The 20,281-nt window shown below is 42.4% G+C and overlaps 1 protein-coding gene across 1 annotated transcript; it reads left to right on the forward strand.

The window, feature by feature from the left end:
- Positions 1-3,484: 3,484 nt before the first annotated feature.
- col10a1a (collagen, type X, alpha 1a) lies at positions 3,485-9,423 on the forward strand. Its single transcript, XM_041848370.1, has 3 exons — positions 3,485-3,583; positions 3,946-4,093; positions 7,203-9,423. Exons 2-3 carry the CDS (start codon positions 3,961-3,963, stop codon positions 9,047-9,049), a joined length of 1,980 nt encoding a protein of 659 aa, XP_041704304.1. The 5' UTR covers positions 3,485-3,583; positions 3,946-3,960; the 3' UTR covers positions 9,050-9,423.
- The last annotated feature ends 10,858 nt before the right edge of the window (positions 9,424-20,281 follow it).

A 20,281-nucleotide genomic window follows, 5' to 3' on the forward strand; every position in this document is an offset into this window, starting at 1 on the left:
CTGCCAATTATATTCTCCTCCTGGGTGTGGATAGGTTCGGTCAGCAGGAGGAAAAAACAGAAACATCAGTTTTTGGGCACTGAAGCGCACAAAAACATACAAAATGGGAAAACTTTTTTCCAGACACTGTTAGCATCCCAAAAGTTTAAACACTACAAGTGCTGCAGTGAATTCAATGTTAACAGTGGTATTAAACCCTCTTACTGTGTGTTACAATAAAAAAGAGACCCAGGATCTCCTTAGGACAGTGTTTGCAGACCACTCCAGTAAGGTCATAAGAGAAGTTGCCAAGTCACTACTTCCCACTCGTATTCCTCTTTACCCTTTAGCACATCTATTCTCAATAGGAGGAAAGATATAATACGTTTGGAATAACATTTCACAAGCATATGGATAAACTTTTCAGTATGTGCAGGAGTAAGAATGACAAATCTTGGGCACAAATCTTGGGCACATCAATGGTCAGTAAGAAAATGTTTGGATCATATATCATGTCTCTGAAGTGACAGAGTGTAATACTTTATGTATTGTGTATTTTACAGTGCACAGCAACAGACAATATAAAGGCTACGTCATTGATGTTCATTTCTAAGGCAGTTACCCTAATCCCTAATGGTTATTACAATGGAGTTCTACCACATCAAGACACTGTGTAACAGTAATGAGTTGAGCAGAGGATGAGGGAAGAATAAGTCATGCATTTTCATAGTCTTATAATACTGGATTCCACCACCAAGTACAAGAACACTGAGTCATTCATAGATGCATGCTAACACTGTAATTTGGTTACTTTCTATGTTTTCACAACATAGCATTTTGTCATTTTCTACACTCTAGCATGCATCTATGAATGACTCAATGTTCTTGTACTTGGTGGTGGAATCCAGTATTACATGAAAATGCATGACTTATTCTTCCCTTGTCTTCTGCTCAACTTATTACTGTTACACAGTGGCTTGATGTGGTAGAACTCCATTGTAATAACCATTAGGGATTAGGGTAATTGCCTTAGAAATGAACATCAATGACGTAGCCTTTATATTGTCTGTTGCTGTGCACTGTAAAATACACAATACATAAAGTGTTACACTCTGTCACTTCAGAGACATGATATATGATCCAAACATTTTCTTACTGACCGTTGATGTGCCCAAGATTTGTGCCCAAGATTTGTCATTCTTAATCCATAATTCAAAAAAAAAAACGATCTAAAAACAGAAAATATGTTTGGCTGCTTGTGGTTAGCACTGTTTAAAATAACAAAAATAAACTAGAATTAACTGAACCTAGAAATGTATAAAATCCTGACTCCACCCTCTCTTGCTCTGTCATTTAGCTTAAAGTTGGGATAATCAGGCCTCTTATGTGGGCCATAAACACAAACAGAGTTTGAAATAATAAAGTATGGCCAAGGCATATCAGTATAGGTGGCACAGGAATATACTGGATGCCACCACAGTATAAGGTACAGCAACAGTTTCACAGCACTATAAAACACATGATAATAATACAGCCTTGTTCAAAGGGGGAAAATGCATGAACATAATTAAAAACATGCTTGGCATTTATGATGGTTGCCTGAAAGTATCTTCAGCTAACTGCATAAAATTATCTAACGTCACATTCATTTTGCTCTCATACCAATGTCTTAGAAATTAGACATCTTTATACTACTTAATCTTGGATATTTCTGTGTTTCATTTGATAGTGACAAGTTCAAACAATGTGTGTCAACCATGAATAAGTGTTATAACTATCAACTATGCAAGGCAGCACTTAAGAAAATTACAGTTAATTTGGTCTAATTCTAAAATTGGAAAAGTTCAAACAAGTTTCATGTTCTTGGAATGTTTAATTATAACCTTTGTGGAAGGGGTTTCTTGGTGTCACGTGTAATATAGGAATCCTCCACATAATCCTGGTACAGCATACACCTTCCTTTTCACCCATATCATCACCCCTATTTGCCATTATGATGCAAATAGACATACAAACCAGTCATTGCATTTAAACTGCAGGAAATAAACCATAAATGGTACTACGTTCAAAAGGTTTTAGGATACAATCTGTATATTGAGTAACCTACACATCGTTTATGGCCACTTGTGTATTATAAAACTATTATTATTTTGGGTGTAGGCATTTCCTATGTGGCGTGGACAAAATTCAGAAATTACAGTGAGAGCATCCCAAAGTTAAGACAAGGTGGTTCAGGGAACATAGTACTGGGGGATATAGCTGATTGAGGAAATACTACATATTGCCAGTAGCTATAATTGTAGGAATAGGCCTGCTGATGTATATGGTAGAAGATTCCCAAAAATAACAAGAAGTGACCACAGAGGCCACTTCACATCCCACAGAAGTTGACTAGCAGAACCTACCCCCTTGTGTTGAAGTCTTGATACTGCATCTCAAGAGCACTGGCCAACCACCACACACTACACTGCATTCACCAGGCAGAGATAGAACAAGTTCAACACAAATGGCTTTTCCAGTACTTCTTTTTATAGCTTTAATAGCTGTTTCAAGGGTGAAGCACTAACAAAAATACACAAGTTAAGGACTATAAACTGTTAAGCCTGAAATAGTGGACAAAATGAAAGGTTCACTATGTTCTCGAACAAATAGAAGCTGACCAAACAAAATCCATGCTGCTATGTTCATTTTAGGGTAAAAGGCTAAGTGTGTTTAGCCTTAAGTAGCTGTAGATTTAGATCCTATTATAACTGTTGGAATATTAGTTGAAAAGAGGAGCCAGTAGACTTTGCTTCTGCCCATACCTCTGCTGCCCTTCCAGTGTTTTTGTTTACCTTATCATAGGAGTAGTGGGAGATGTTCAGACAGTCTGGAAAGGTAACAGGTGTGTCAAATACAGACAGGCCGGGGCAGATGTAAATTGGGGATGCATATCATATCCTCAATGCCATCTTTGTGAGGCAATGATTCCACTATAGGGGCACCAAAAACAAGGCGTTGTTTTTAGATGTGTTTATCTGGATATTTTTGTAGAGGGTCATAGGAAAAATGAAACAGAAAAATAAAACATTTAACATGTGTCTTTGGTAAATATGATTATTTAACATTGATAAATTGTATCTGAAATGTATATTTTGTCATCTTCATCTAGAGTAGCTCTGAGTCGCTATGCTCACAACACCAGGTAGAGGAAAGTTACACGGAAAACCCAACAAAAGCAAAAAAAATTAAAGTCTTCAAACCAAATAGTAAACTATTTTACATGTGTCTAAACTTGATTATTTTGTAGTTGGGGTTGGAAGACTAAAATAAGCTCTTATCATGTGTCTAAATATTCAAAGCAAATAGGCATCCTGATGTGACATGCCCGCATTGGGCAGATCTGTCAGCTAATTACAGTTTAGCTCTGAGAAGGGAGGTACTTGTGTGGTGGGGGCTTTTTTATGATGCAAAGGGCAGATATTGTATAAATACTCACATCATTGTACTGGGAGGCAGCAGATTCTCCAACGTCTTCCTAACCTAAGGATATACAGCAGCAGTAGGAGGACAGTGGTGCTGAAGATTTCTTACCCCTTTTTGGAACTCACTCAACTGCATGCCGGTATGTGTGCTCTTCCTCTCTATCCTCTTCATCTCTTGGGGTAGTGAACACTAGGGCCCTTCCGAGGCCTGACTCGGACTGGGCAGGTGGAAAAGATTTTGGTGCCTTATAAAACCAAGCAGGATAGCCAAAGTTCTATGAGAACAGGCTGAGCTATCAAGGAGGCTGAGACTCACTATTCAAATGTTTCCATGCTATCTATCTAATCTGAAATGTATGTAATCCAGTGTATGTGCAGTTCAGTATGTGTGCAGAGAGAAGAAAGAGTGTTACAAAAATGTCCTTACTAAATAATTGTGTCATTACTGCAACTTCCCCCAAAAATGTAAGCAGTATTGAATATTTTTTTGTTTAATTTGCAGATTTAACCTTAAAAAATGGAAGTACGAGTATTGAGCATCCTCCTCCTCCTGGTGGCCTTGACGGCAGTTCATGGTAGTGGTTCATATGTGGTGAAGAAGGTGATGAAGGCCGCCCCCCAATACCAGCCCTACTCTGTGAAGAGCCACAGTAAGAACCAACATCCTAATCTACATTGCCTAGTATGGTACAAGTGTCTTTGAAATTGCTGTGATACAGTTTCAATGGTCAATGTGACAGTTCAACTATAGTCAATGATAAATCGAACTTCTTCACACTTCACCACAAACATACTCATTTGCAAATGTGTCCACTTACCATGTGATTTACATCTGAGGATTTCAACTTTCAGTTCTTGCACAGGGACAATCAGACATACAGTTAGTGCCAGTTCACGCAAGAGCACTTCTCTAATTTGAAACATGAGCTTTTACCAACTCAAAGGTTATGCAGTGTAATCATTGGCTACTGTGATCTGGATCTTTATCCAATTGCTTAGTGTTTCAGGCCTCGTGATTTTCATAGGAGCACCTGTATAACATTATGTTGCATACTGTCTGAAGTGAGTACACTGTGTATGCACATGTTATTTCTGTCACTCAGGCTAAATAACCCTACATCTTCAACAGTTATTTTGTTATAATTCAAGGATTAAGTATGTTTTACCTTCATGATATCTTTACTTCAATTGATTTTCAATGTTATTTTTACTGGATTTTCAGTCAATCTCTTGGTACCTTCAGTAGGTCTTAAGAAGTTATTTTAGGATGACCAGTTAGATCAGTGATTCAGCAGTTGAGTAATTTTAGGATGACCAGTTAGATCTGTGATTCAGTTGTGTAGAACTTAGTGGGGCATAAGGATCTGCTGACATTTCAGTATTTCTTTACATATTTAACTACAAAGAAAAGGACATTTCAGTTATGGAAGTTTGGGTGCTTTGTAGTACAGATGATAGCTAATTTAAGTCATTTATAAAATGCCAATATGTGTTGAGTTGAAAAAAGCACATGAAATACTACAAGTTGAACTGTCTATACATGATGTCCTCGTTATCTTATAGGATCTTCTCTATTGTAATGAATAGTTGACTTTGCCCTACCTAACTGATGGTAACAGTACCCATACTGTATTTTTTAAAAGTCAGATATATAGTTAACTAATGCATTACTTCTGAAAAATAGACACATTTTATGATTCTTCTTATGTTTACCTTTCAATTAATTCAGTTCTGCATTGGTTTCTTGCAATAGCAAATTAAAGTAAACTGTATTTTTAGATCATATGAAGTACCGTGTAAAATAGTGTGTGCCTCTTGTTAATATTATATGTATTTTAACACTGTCAATTACAGTTCAATCACCCAGCAATGTGGTTGTTTGGGTGTGCCTTTCAAAAAGTAAAAACATCTGTTTTAAATTAATCTAAACTGGGCCTCTACATTTGACCAAGGAGATATGCCTTTTACACCCTGGGTCATGTGACCACAAAAAAGCAAATGAAAAACAACTCCCTTAAATGTCATCATCCTGCTTCACAAATGCTTGTTTTCTCCAAATACTACAGTTTCTTAAGATAGAAATGTCTGCTTTTTTGTATGGTGTGAAATAAGAACAGGTTGAAAACAGAAGATTACTTCTAGCTAATAATTGAACAGGTTTAAATGTTTATGCAGGTTTGATTTCAGCAGTTTATCCTATCATACCGGATGCTCTTAAAGAGGCAATTCCTCCAAAATTAGGATTTAATATCCTAGTTTGCATTATTAGGCGATTTAGTTCACTTCCCCAAGCAGGTTTAACATACATTTGCTGGACAAAAGGGCGGCAATACAAAGTTCGGGAAAATGTAAATTCCACTATGTCATCACACTGCATGCTCAGTTAGCTATACAATCATTTATAATATTCAATTCAATTCAATTAATTCAATAAAATTCCAATAACTTATTTCCTGAGAAGGACCTTCATGTGTGGTGAAGGATTTAGTACAGACAAGACAAATAACAACATGGAAGACAAAATTCGTACAGAATGAATTAGTATCTCAGTATATTTTCTGATCACAATATGCATGTAGACATGGTTGTTTTCTCAATTTAATTAATAAACATTTTGAGTAAATGTGCCAAAATCGATAGAATGACATTGAGGGACAGAGTACCCTGACATTTGCCATTGATCAGGGGCCATATATATAGCAAGGGTCTCTGAGTAGTAGTGCTGATTTAGGATCAGTTTTGCATTTTAGATCGCAATGAATAAGATTACATGGACAGTGGGAGCTGATCATAAATCAGCACTCCTCTTCTGAGACACTTGATACATACAGCCCCAGGACTCAGGTTCCCATGTTTCCAGTAAAAGGACGTGCAAACCAAAATGTCAAACCAGAGCGAGGTTAAATTGGGAAACACCTAGTCTTACTTCTGTCTAGCTAGTTAACTAGGCTAACTAACTAACTTGCCTACCCAAAACAACAATCTAACGCGCAATTTTGGTAAATGGTCTGGAGGTGAATTGCATTCTGGGAATCATAGTATAAAAACATAAGTGGATCCACCACATGTACATGAAATTTTAATATGGAAGCAATACAGAGCAACAAATTATGATTGTTCCTCTGACAATTGCTAAGTGTAACACATTACTGTACTTCTTCAAAGTTGGAATCCATAAATTAACATGTCAGTCTTCCATCACGCAAACAAAATACTGGGGATTTACTACTACACTGCACAATATTAGAGATGTGAGCAGACTAAATAAATGTTCACTTTAAAACGTGTATTTCCGATCAAAAGTTCCCCCATTTGTTGCCTGGGGTGGTCTAGTGGTCTTATCCGCTGCCTTAGATCATATGTACTGTGCAGCTGTGAGCATGGGTCCAAATCCGACCAAATGCTCTAGCACCCTCTTTCCGCCTATCTTTCATCTCTACACCTCTATCTCTAAACCCTATCCAATAAAACACAACAAATAGGAAAAGATGCCCTACGTATGTAAATGGGTGTTATTATTAGTATTCTCTTACTATTATTTAAATTATTATTTGAGAATGAGCGACAATAGTAGCTGACCTAATTATAATTCTTAACCAGCAGAGAACACATGATCGTACATAGGAATTACTATTCCTTGCATTCATTTTTGTAAATTGAAAAAATTATTCCAACATACAATTGCCAATAACACATTTACTACAATAAGATCATTTTTCATCTGTGGTATTAATAAGGTGACTTCTTATTTCCTCACAGTGGTGCCAGTGGCAGGAGAGCCTGGTGCGCCAGGTGAGCCCGGCCCAGAAGGCCCCCCTGGCCCAGCTGGCCCTGCAGGGGAAAGTGCTGTGGGACAGCCCGGACCCGAGGGCCCTGCCGGACCACCCGGACCTGCTGGCTACTCCGCACCTGGCAAACCTGGCTCCCCAGGTGGGCCCGGTAAGCCTGGTAAGCCTGGTGCAGCTGGCGAGAAAGGAGAGGCGGGCCCAGCTGGACTTCAAGGTCCCAGGGGCATGCCTGGACCTGCTGGAAGCTCCGGACCTGCTGGGATCTCTTCCACTGGCAACCCTGGACCTCACGGTCTGCCCGGAGCAATGGGGCCAAGAGGGGAAACAGGTCTTAAGGGACATTCAGGTATGCCTGGTTTGCCAGGAGCTAAGGGGGATAGAGGAGTGGGTTTCCCAGGGGCACAAGGTGAGACAGGGGCTGTGGGACCTATGGGACCAGTTGGGCAGCCTGGAGCATCCGGAGTTGGAAAGCCAGGCAAGCCAGGAATCCCTGGTGAGGCAGGAAATTCAGGTAGCCCAGGTAGGGATGGGGCCGCTGGTCCTATGGGATTGCCAGGTGCTAAGGGCCACACTGGGGCTCCTGGTGTAGGTCTGCCTGGGAAACCAGGTGATAATGGGGCTCCAGGTATGCCTGGTGCAGCTGGTCCTAAAGGTAATCAGGGAGCAACTGGAGCATCTGGTGCTCCCGGTATCCCTGGATATGGAAAGCCAGGAGCAAATGGACAGAAGGGTGAGAGGGGAGTTGTAGGAAGCTCAGGCACAACAGGTCAGAAGGGTGAGCCAGGAGCACAGGGATATACTGGTGCTACTGGTGCTACTGGGCCCATGGGTCCCGCCGGTCCTCAGGGTGCAAGAGGCTTCCAGGGAGATACTGGGGAAATGGGTTCCAAAGGTGACACAGGTGCAATGGGACCCCAGGGACCAAAGGGATATAAGGGAGATCAGGGAGCACAAGGTTTCCAGGGAAAGCAAGGTTATACCGGAGCAACAGGCCCAACTGGTGCCATGGGAGCTACTGGAGCTCCAGGTAACAAAGGTGATACTGGCCACACAGGTGCAACCGGTGCTCCAGGTGTCCCAGGACCTGCCGGGCCCAAAGGTTTCCCAGGGCGCAATGGTGAGGCAGGTGAGGCTGGAGCTGCTGGAACCCCAGGTCCCAGAGGACCTGTTGGGCCTGCTGGTGCCGCAGGTACATCTGGCCTTAAAGGACACCCAGGTCTCCCTGGCACACCTGGCCCAGCTGGACTGGCCGCTAAGGGAATCCCTGGCCCTCAGGGTCCCCCTGGGCTACCTGGTGCTGATGGTCAGGATGGTGGCCAAGGCCCTGCTGGACCTCCTGGCCCACCTGGTCCTCCCGGCGAATTCATTTTCGAAACGGGCATGGGCATGGGTGAGGTCATGGTCCCTACTCTTGTTAAGGCCCCCATGTCTGCTTTCTCTGTTTCTCTTTCTAGTCCTTATCCTCCATCTGGGGAACCTATTAAGTTTGACAATGAGGTGTACAATGCAGAGAATCACTATGACACTACCACCGGGCAGTTCACTTGCCAGGTCCCTGGAGTCTACTACTTCTCATACACCATTCACGTGAATGGGGCTCATGCTCTGGTGGCTCTGTACAAGAACGACAAGCCGGTCATGTTCAGCTATGATGAGTACAACAAGGGCTTCCTGGACCAGATGTCCGGTAGCACTGTCCTTATGCTCGATGTGAACGACACAGTCTACCTTCAGATTCCCGATGATGAGGCCAATGGAGTCTTTGCAGCTGAGAATGTCCACTGCTCTTTCTCTGGGTTCCTTATCATTTCAACGTGATACGGTGTCATCCAATAACGATACAACTAAATCTGCAAGCTATTTCCCAACCAGGCAGTTCTCTCTTTTTTGAGGAATAGAAGCATCTCGACTTGAAAAATCCAAGAAATGGGTGCTAAGAAGAAGGAAATAATTTATCTAACAGGTTATCAGGGATGGGGAGGCAATCAACAAAGTTACCAATTATTCAGAATTTTCTTTTTTGTTAGTGGAGGCAACATGTGAAATGTAGGTGTTATGGCTATGTTGTGTTCTGAAAATGTTTTAGTTTTTTCTCATTACAGCAGGTGATTCTTGTTTTGTGTATGTCTGTGTTTTTGTACAACCTTGTTTTTGGTGACCAATTTGATAACCTTATTAAAAGTACATGATTACTTCTGTGCACCATTTTGTACCCAACTTCCTTGTATGTTACCTGAATATTGTGAAATGGCAATGGTTAAATTGACCATTAGAAATAATACAAGATATAACACACCACAAAATACTGTCATACAAATACAAATTGTTTATCGACAACATTGTTATATCCCCAAAGATTAATTGTCATGTAAAGCATAATGACCAAAATAAATGATGTCTTAAAAAAAGTTTTTTTTGTGTGAGTGGGAGTTTTTCAAACAATGCAAAGGCATTTAAAATGTACACAGAACACTGATGATGTTCTAGTCACAATGTTAAGTCATAACTATAGCTAGAATGCTAGCTGATCCCGAAGACTTCAAGTCATTGCGCTAACAGTAGTTAGCAATCGCTAGCGAAACTACCTTTAACTTCCTTCAAAATGCAAACAGAGACATAATTATGGTACCCATGAGTTTATCTGACTGAGTAAGTAGAAAAATAGCTCAGCAGGCTAACAGTGTTGTGGTGTGTACATGGTCGCAGGAAGTGCACCCCCTGATAAATAAAAATGTAAAAAATTATAATAATTATAAACATTTGTAAAACTAGGCCTTTATTACTCCTGTATGAGTGGAGAAAAAAATACTCCTTCAAACCCAGTCGCTCACAAATGGACACAATGAAAATAGAGCATTCTCAAATATTCAATGATTCTTTACTAAAGAAAATTATGAAAGCTCGACCACAAATGAATAATCTTCTTAAATACCTAAGCATGTGAGAACAAGTATGTCATTCAGGAACAGTAAATCCATACTGTAGTCATACTATAAATTGACAATCACGCCACACAGCATTTCTATAACCTACTTTCAGAAACATCAGAGCGTACTAAACTGTATCTTATGCCCACATATTGTAAATAAATCATGTACTGGGAACATGGTGGGGATCAAAAGAAAGGGGCCTCTACCACATGATAGGCCCTTGGTTGGCTGCTGGTGGCTGAAAATAGGTGGTGGGATAGTGGCAGGGAGTATCCGTCGGCAGGCCAAATGTTGTTTAATCCTCACTGGAAAAGAGGGGTGGTGGTTAGGTAGGGCTGGCCAGACAGACTCTGGGTGGAGGAAACTGGGGACTGGCTAAGGAGACTGCCATCTTGTGAGAGGCTTGTGGTTGGGTGGGAGGTAGAATGGAGGTGGGGTGTAAAGGAAGGCAGAGAACTGGCCATCACAGGGTGGGAAACAGTGGTAGACACCTTGGTCATGTCCTAACAGCCTTAGAGTTTTTTAACTGGTCACCTGTCCTTTGTAAGCACTAATCTAAAAGGACTGGATAGGCATGGCAAAACAGTGAAATCCAATCCTTTCAACTATCAGTGGTTATGAGAGAGATGGTAGTACAAAGAAGTTAAGACAATTGGGACACAACCAAGGATCTGCATCCATGTAAGACTCATACAGGCATGTTCATGAGGTGGGAACCACAAACCTCCAGTCCAAAAAGGACGCCCAGCCAAAGAGTGGGGACAGGAATATTACATGTAAAACACACCCTTCTTGCTGTGGCTGTGTTTGAGGTATAGAGTTAATCTGGGAGCAGAGTAAATGGATGGTTTAAATTTGGCTTGAGTGCAGCTGTGGTTGACTGAAAAAAAAAACAGTTGTGTCTGCTGCTCTCTCCCTTACACTTAGAAAGCACCAAACTCTTCATGAAGTCTGTATTTGTATTTTGTAATTATTAAGGATCCTCATTAGCTGCTGCAGCAGATACTCTTTCTGGGGTCCAGCAACATTAAAGCAGTTATATATAATTTAAAATATTACATGAAGTTACATTTCATAACACTTTTCACAACACATTAAGTGTGTTCCCTCAGGCCACTACTCTGCTACCACGTATCTACAATACAAAATCCATGTGTACGTGTGTGTAGAATGTGTGTCTTATCATGTGTATGTGTAAGCGTGTGTCTGTGCCTGTGTGTGTGTCTCTTCACAGTCCCAACTGTTCCTTAAGGTGTATTTTTATATAAATGTGATTCTACTGATTGCATCAGTTACCTGATGTGGAACAGAGTTCCATGTAGCCCATGGCTCTATGTAGTAATGTGCGCCTCACATAGTCTGTTCTTTACTTGGGGATTGTAAAGAGACCTCTGGTGGCATGTCTTGTGGGGTATGCATGGGTGTCCGAGCTGTGTGCTAGTAGTTTAAACAGACACCCTGGTGCATTCAGCATGTCAACACTTCTTACAAAACAAGTAGTGATGAAGTAAATCTCTCCTCCACTTTGAGCCATGAGAGATTCACATGCATATTATTAATGTTAACTCTCCATGTACATTCAAGGGCTAGCCGTGCTGCCCTGTTCTGAGCAAATTGTAATTTTCCGAGGTCCCTCTTTGTGGCACCTGACCACACGACTGAACAGTAGTCCAGATGCGACAAACCTGCCTTGTTGATAGTGTTGTTAAAAAGGACAGACCTCCCCATCTTAGCTACTGTTGTATCAACATGTTTTGACCATGACAACTTAAAATCCAGGGTTACTCCAAGCCGTTTAGTCACCTTAACTTGCTCAATTTCCACATTATTTATTACATGATTTAGTTGAGGTTTTGGGTCAAGTTAATTATTTGTCCCAAATACAATGCTTTTAGTTTTTGAAATATTTAGGAACACTTTATTCCTTGCCACCCATTCTGAAACTAAATGCAGCTCTATGTTAAGTGTTGCTGTAGTAGCTGACGTGTATAGTGTTGAGTTATCCATTGTCGTGACGTGGCTTACTTTAATGTATGACTGTTATTTATCAAATCACCTAACTATGTTTAATTGTCACTCGATTAAATGAATCATGTAACAATTAACTCATTAGGAATTTGGGGCACCGCGGAAGAAGTTGTTTAACGAGTTACCATCTCCCGAATTAAACTCTTAGAAGATATGTTATATATCGATAACAGTCACTTATCAAATAGTTACCTCTTGTCAGTCTCATTCTGAACGTCGCATAATCCTTCAACCTGCAAGAACCCTAACCTTATTGATGAATCAGCAATACACAAATTGGCTTAATTATTTATTTACTAAATAATATCACAATACAAACACACACAGGTTATTGATTACTAACGTAATACAATGAAAACAGGTCCCTAGTGGAAAGGCCTCCTGTAGCTCAGTTGGTAGAGCATGGCCAGGGTTGCGGGTTCGATTCCCACGGGGGGGAGTATGAAAAATGTATGCACTCACTAACTGTAAGTCGATAAGAGTCGATAAGAGCGTCTGCTAAATGACTAAAATGTTAATGTAAAATGAGTAACAATCACATGACTGCTTGGGTAGAAGGAGGGTCAGAGTGGAGGGAGAGACAGAGATTCAAACTATCGTGGTTACTTTGGAGACTATGCTCACAGTAATCATAATACTTATGCACCCTAATAACGTTCATTCGGATTAGAAATGAAACATGTATATACGTGTAGCTGTCCTCGATAGTTGAGTTGATGATGTAGGACTCTGATTTGCCCACCAGAGATCCCAATGTCCTTGGTAGAGTTTATGGTCATAGTGCTGGTTAGAATGGACACTTCAGATGTACCAGCGGTTGTCTGAGAGGGATTGTCCTTCCCACTTTGTGTCTTTAGTGAAAGTTCTCTAGACGACTATACATGCCAGCTGCCGACTGAAATGATCATGTCTAGTGGATTGTCTTCACCTCGTGTAGAGGTTGAGAGTTTCAGAGTTTCTCCATTTCAAACGTGTGGACTAACGTCTCACGTTTTCTGGTCTTTCTGGTCTTGTAGAAATTAAACAATTTCCAACGTTTGGCTCATGCTTCACGTCTGCTGGTTGGTAATGGAGTTGTAGTTTTAAACCATTTTGTAATGTTTAGCTCACGCTTCACGCTTCTTGGTCTGTAGAGTTTCAACCATTTGCAACGTTTAGCTCACGCTTCACGTCTGCTGGTCTAAAGGTTGATTTGTTTTTCAACGCTTTTTATGCACTCGGGGTAAAAGGGGCGTTCCATCATGTTTACACGATCTCTGATGTCACTCGGGGCGTGGCTAGACACTGTGCATAGTTTATACTGTATGAAAAACTATTATCTCATTAGAAGAGTAAAATCACATTCCTATCTTCACCTAAATACTCTCATACTTAATCATATAGTTTATACAACATTTAGATGTAAACTCGATAGATAGAATATGTACACTTTCCGAGTTACAGTTATTACTTGATACCATCCTTACTGACATCACAAAATAATAAACAATATGACATGATTATTCTTTAGATCCCCACTGACCATTTCCCACATTCATTTAAGTGGGAATATTGTTTCATTATACACTTTTGGATGTTGGAGTCTAGGCGGGAATACTTCCTTTGTCTCACAGGGAAATTCTTTCTTCCCATACTAGAGACCAAAAGGAGAACTTTTCCGCAATTTATTTATGACCGACTGTTAAGTCATAAAACTGGCCCCCAGGAAAGGGGGTGTTCAAACCTTTGCCTAGCAGGAATGTTTGATCCTCAACCCATGAGGGCAAGTCATGACACCATATACATAGACACACTGGCTTTACTTAAGGCCAGTGGCATGTCATTAGTAAAGATTGAAAAAACTAAGGGGCCTGGGGAATTCCTGATTCTACATGGATTATGTTGGAGAGGCTTCCATTAAAGAACATCCTCTGTGTACTGTTAGACAGGTAACTCTTTATCCACAATATAGCAGGGTTAAATTTTCCCCAAGAACACAGTGGCCTCCATCATTCTTAAATGGAAGAAGTTTGGAACCACCAAGACTCTTCCTAGAGCTGGCCGCCCAGCCAAACTGAGCAATCGGGGGAGAAGGGCCTTGGTCAGGGAGGTGACCAAGAACCAGATGGTCACTCTGACAGAGCTCCAGAGTTCCTCTGTGGAGATGGGAGAACCTTCCAGAAGGACAACCAGCTCTACAGCACTCCACCAATCAGGCCTTTAAGGTAGAGGGGCCAGACGGAAGCCACTCCTAAGTAAAAGGCAAAAGGCAACTAAAGGACTCTCAATCAATCAATCAATCAATTTTATTTTATATAGCCCTTCTTACATCAGCTAATATCTCGAAGTGCTGTACAGAAACCCAGCCTAAAACCCCAAACAGCTAGTAATGCAGGTGTAGAAGCACGGTGGCTAGGAAAAACTCCCTAGAAAGGCGAAAACCTAGGAAGAAACCTAGAGAGGAACCAGGCTATGAGGGGTGGCCAGTCCTCTTCTGGCTGTGCCGGGTGGAGATTATAACAGAACCATGCCAAGATGTTCAAAAATGTTCATAAGTGACAAGCATGGTCAAATAATAATCAGGAATAAATCTCAGTTGGCTTTTCATAGCCGATCATTAAGAGTTTAAAACAGCAGGTCTGGGACAGGTAGGGGTTCCATAACCGCAGGCAGAACAGTTGAAACTGGAATAGCAGCAAGGCCAGGCGGACTGGGGACAGCAAGGAGTCACCACGGCCGGTAGTCCCGACGTATGGTCCTAGGGCTCAGGTCTCTCAGTTGGCTTTTCATAGCCGATCATTAAGAGTTGAAAACAGCAGGTCTGGGACAGGTAGGGGGTTTCGTAGCCGCAGGCAGAACAGTTGAAACTGGAATAGCAGCAAGGCCAGGCGGACTGGGGACAGCAAGGTGTCATCATGCCCGGTAGTCCTGACGTATGGTCCTAGGGCTCAGGTTCTCAGAGAGAAAGAGAGAACGAGAGAATTAGAGAGAGCATACTTAAATTCACACAGGACACTGGATAAGACAGGAGAAGTACTCCAGGTATAACCAACTAACCCCAGCCCCCGACACATAAACTACTGCAGCATAAATACTGGAGGCTGAGACAGGAGCGGTCCGAGACACTGTGGCCCCATCCGAAGAAACCCTGGACAGGGCCAAACAGGAAGGATATAACCCCACCCACTCCGCCAAAGCACAGCCCCCGCACCACTAGAGGGATATCCCCAACCACCAACTTACAATCCTGAGACAAGGCCGAGTATAGCCCACAGAGGTCTCCACCACAGCACAAACCAAGGGGGGCGCCAACCCAGACAGGAAGATCACGTCAGTAACTCAACCCACTCAAGTGACGCACCCCTCCCAGGGACGGCATGAAAGAGCACCAGCAAGCCAGTGACTCAGCCCCTGCAACAGGGTTAGAGGCAGAGAACCCCAGTGGAGAGGGGAACCGGCCTGGCAGAGACAGCAAGGGCTGTTCGTTGCTCCAGCCTTTCCGTTCACCTTCACACTCCTGGGCCAGACTACACTCAATCATATGACCTACTGAAGAGATAAGTCTTCAGTAAAGACTTAAAGGTTGAGACCGAGTCTGCGTCTCTCACATGGGTAGGCAGACTGTTCCATAAAAATGGAGATCTATAGGAGAAAGCCCTGCCTCCCGCTGTTTGCTTAGAAATTCTAGGGACAATTAGGAGGCCTGCGTCTTGTGACCGTAGCGCACGTATTGGTATGTACGGCAGGACCAACTCGGAAAGATAGGTAGGAGCAAGCCCATGTAACGCTTTATAGGTTAACAGTAAAACCTTGAAATCAGCCCTTGCCTTAACAGGAAGCCAGTGTAGGGAAGCTAGCACTGGAGTAATATGATCAAATTTCTTGGTTCTAGTCGGGATTCTAGCAGCCGTATTTAGCACTAACTGAAGTTTATTTAGTGCTTTATCCGGGTAGCCGGAAAATAGAGCATTGCAGTAGTCCAACCTAGAAGTAACAAATGCATGGATTAATTTTTCTGCATCATTTTTGGACAGAAAATTTCTGATTTTTGCAATGTTACGTAGATGGAAAAAAGCTGTCCTTGAAACAGTCTTGATATGTTCGTCAAAAGAGAGATCAGGGTCAAGAGTAACGCCGAGGTCCTTCACAGTTTTATTTGAGACGACTTTACAACCATCAAGATGAATTGAACAGAGGGTAGTGCGTACGGCCCAGTACATCACTGGGGCAAAGCTCCCTGCCATCCAAGACCTCTATACCAGGCGGTGTCAGAGGAAGGCCCTCAAAATTGTCAAAGACTCCAGCCACCCTAGTCATAGACTGTTCTCTCTGCTACCGCACGGCAAGCGGTACCGGAGTGCCAAGTCTAGGTCCAAAAGACTTCTCAACAGCTTCTACCCACAAGCCATAAGACTCCTGAACAGCTAATCATGGCTACCCGGACTATTTGCACTGCCCCCCACCCCATCCTTTTTACGCTGCTGCTACTCTGTTAAGTATTTATGCATAGTCACTTTAACTCTACCCACATGTACATATTACCTCAACTACCTCAACTAGTCGGTGCCCCCCGCACATTGACTCTGCAACCGTTACCCCCTGTATATATAGCCTCCCTACTGTCACTTTATTTTACTTCTGCTCTTTGTTTTTCTCAACACTTTTTTTTTGTTGTTGTTTTATTCTTACTTTTTTTGTTTAAAATAAACGCACTGTTGGTTAAGGGCTGTAAGTAAGCATTTCACTGTAATGTCTGCACTTGTTGTATTCGGCGCATGTGACCAATAAAATTTGATTTGATTTGATTTGATTGTCAGATTTAACAGAAGATCTCTTTGTTTCTTGGGACCTAGAACAAGCATCTCTGTTTTGTCCGAGTTTAAAAGTAAAAAGTTTTCAGCCATCCACTTCCTTATGTCTGAAACACAGGCTTCTAGCGAGGGCAATTTTGGGGCTTCACCATGTTTCATTGAAATGTACAGCTGTGTGTCATCCGCATAGCAGTGAAAGTTAACATTATGTTTTCGAATAACATCCCCAAGAGGGATCCTCTCAGACCATAAGAAACAAGATTCTCTGGTCTGATGAAACCAATATTGAACTCTTTGGCCTGAATGCCAAGCGTCACGTCTGGAGGAAACTTGGCACCATCCCTACAGTGAAGCATGGTTGTTGCAGCATCATGCTGTGGCGATTTTATTCTGCTGCAGGGACTGGGAGACTAGTCAGGATCGAGGGAAAGATGAACAGAGCAAGGTACAGAGATATCCTTGATGAAAACCTGTTCCAGAGAGCATAGGACCTCAGACTGGGGCGAAGGTTCACCTTCCAAAAGGACAATGACCCTAAGCACACAGCCAAGACAATGAAGGAGTGGCTTCGGGACAAGTCTCTGAATGTCCTTGAGTGGCCAAGCCAGAGCCCGGACTTGAACCCGATCAAACATCTCTGGAGAGACCTGAAATAGCTGTGCAGCGACGCTCCCCATCCAACCTGACAGAGCTTGAGAGGATCTTCAGAGAAGAATGGGAGAAACTCCCCAAATACAGGTGTGCCAAGCTTGTAGCATCATACCCAAGAAGACTGGAGTATGTAATCGCTGCTTCAAACAAATGGGATATTTTATTTTTTATTTTAATACATTTGCAGACATTTCTAAAACCAGTTTTTGCTTTGTTAATGTTGGGTATTGTTTGTAAATTGATGAGGAAAATTGTTTATTTAATCCATTTTTGAAAAAGGTTGTAATGTAACAATGTGTTTAAAGGGAAGGGGTCTGAATACTTTCTGAATGCGCTGTATATTGTGATCACTACATACGATGGATTTGGATATAAAATGTGGAAAAAGGGAAGGGGTCTGAATGCTTTCCGAATGCACTGTATATTGTGATCACTACATACGATGGATTTGGCTACTGCTTTAATGCAAATTTCTGCAGCATTAGTAAAGATGTGATCAATACATGTTGATGATTTCATTCCTGTTTGTAACTACCCTGTAACTAAAACTAACTAAAACCTAGTTGCTCCTGGACACGGTAAACACCTTCTTCACCCGCTTTGAGGATAACACAGTGCCACCGACACGGCCCGCTCCCAAGGACTGTGGGCTCTCGTTCTCTGTGAGTAATACATTTAAGCGCGTTAACCCTTGCAAGGCTTCCGGCCCAGACGGCATTCCCTAGCCGCGTCCTCAGAGCATGGGCAGACCAGCTGGCTGGAGTGTTTACGGACATATTCAATCTCTCCCTATCCCAGTCTGCTGTCCCCACTTGCTTCAAGATGTCCACCATTGTTCCTGTACCCAAGAAAGCAAAGGTAACTGAACTAAATGACTATCGCCCTGTAACATTCACTTCTGTCATCATGAAGTGCTTTGAGAGGCTAGTTGTGATCATATCACCTCCACCTTACAAGACACCCTAGACTCACTTCAATTTGCTTACCGCCCCAAGAGATCCACAGACAATTCAATCACCATCGCATTGCAAACTGCCCTATCCCATCTGGACAAGAGGAATACATATATGTAAAAATGCTGTTCATTGACTATAGCTCAGCCTTCAACACCATAGTACCCTCCAAGCTCATCATTAAGCTCGGAGCCCTGGGTCTGAACCCCGCCCTGTGCAAATGGGTCCTGGAAATCCTGACAGGCCGCCCTCAGGTGGTGAAGGTAGGAAATAACACCTCCACTACGCTGATCCTTAACACAGGGGCCCCACAAGGCTCAGCCCCCTCCTGTACTCCCTGTTCACCCATGACTGCGTGGCCACACACACCTCCATCACCTCAATCATCAAGTTTGCAGATGACACAACAGTAGTAGGCCTGATTACCAACAATGACGAGACAGCCTACAGGGAGATGAGGGCCCTGGCGGAGTGGTGCCAGGAAAATAACCTCTCCCTCAACGTCATCAAAACGAAGGAGCTAATCGTGTATAAAATATGAAAAAATAAATTGTAAAGTGGTTGTCCCACTGGCTATCATAAGATGAATGCACCAATTTGTAAGTTGCTCTGCATAAGAGATTCTGCTAAATGACGTAAATGTAAATCGTGGACTTCAGGAGACAGCAGAGGGAGCACGCCCCCCCCATCCAGAGACGGGACCGCAGTGGAGAAGGTGAAAAGCTTAAAGTTCCTCGGTGTACACATCACTGACAATCTGAAATGGTCCACCCACACAGACAGTGTGGTGAATAAGGCTCAACAGCGGCTCTTCAACCTCAGGAGGCTGAAGAATTTCGGCTTGGCCCCTAAGACCTTCGCAAACTTCTACAGATACACAATTGAGAGCATCCTGTCGGGCTGTATCACCGCATGGTACGGCAACTGCACCGCCCGCAACCGCAGGGCTCTCAAGAGGGTGGTGCGGTCTGCCCAACGCATCACTGGGGGCACAGTGCCTGCCCTCCAGGACACCTACAGCACCAGATGTCACAGGAAGGCCATAAACATCAGCAAGGTCAGTACAGGTACGCAGTACGCTGGGACCAAGAGACTGAAAAACAGCTTCTATCTCAAGGCCATCAGACTGTTAAATAGCCATCATTAGCCAGCTACCACCCGGTTACTCAACCCTACACCTTAGAGGCTGCTACTCTATGTACATAGCCATGGAATCACTGGTCACTTTAATAGTGGAACACTAGTCACTTTAATAATGTTTACATAATGCTTTACTCATTTCATATGTATATACTGTATTCCACTGTATGTTAGTCAATGCCACTCCGACATTGCTCGTCCTAATATTTATATATTTTACTTTTAGATTTGTGTGTATTGTTAAATACTACTGCACTGTTTGAGCTAGGAACACAAGCATTTTGCTACACCCGCAAAAACATCTGCTAAATATGTGTATGTGACCAATACAATTTGATTTGATTTGATTTGGTAGGTTGACTGATGACCTGAACCACGTTGCAGGCACTAGTTACAGTTTCAAGCTTTTTCTTGAGAGGGCAGCTTGATGAAAGCCAGTCAATATTTAAATCACCCAGAAAATATACCTCTTTGTTGATATCGCATACATTATCAAGCATTTCACACGTTACCCAGATACTGACTGTTAGCACTTGGTGGTCTATAGCAGCTTTCCAC

Source organism: Coregonus clupeaformis, unplaced genomic scaffold (genome assembly GCF_020615455.1).
Source record: "Coregonus clupeaformis isolate EN_2021a unplaced genomic scaffold, ASM2061545v1 scaf0077, whole genome shotgun sequence".
Lineage (NCBI taxonomy): Eukaryota > Metazoa > Chordata > Actinopteri > Salmoniformes > Salmonidae > Coregonus > Coregonus clupeaformis.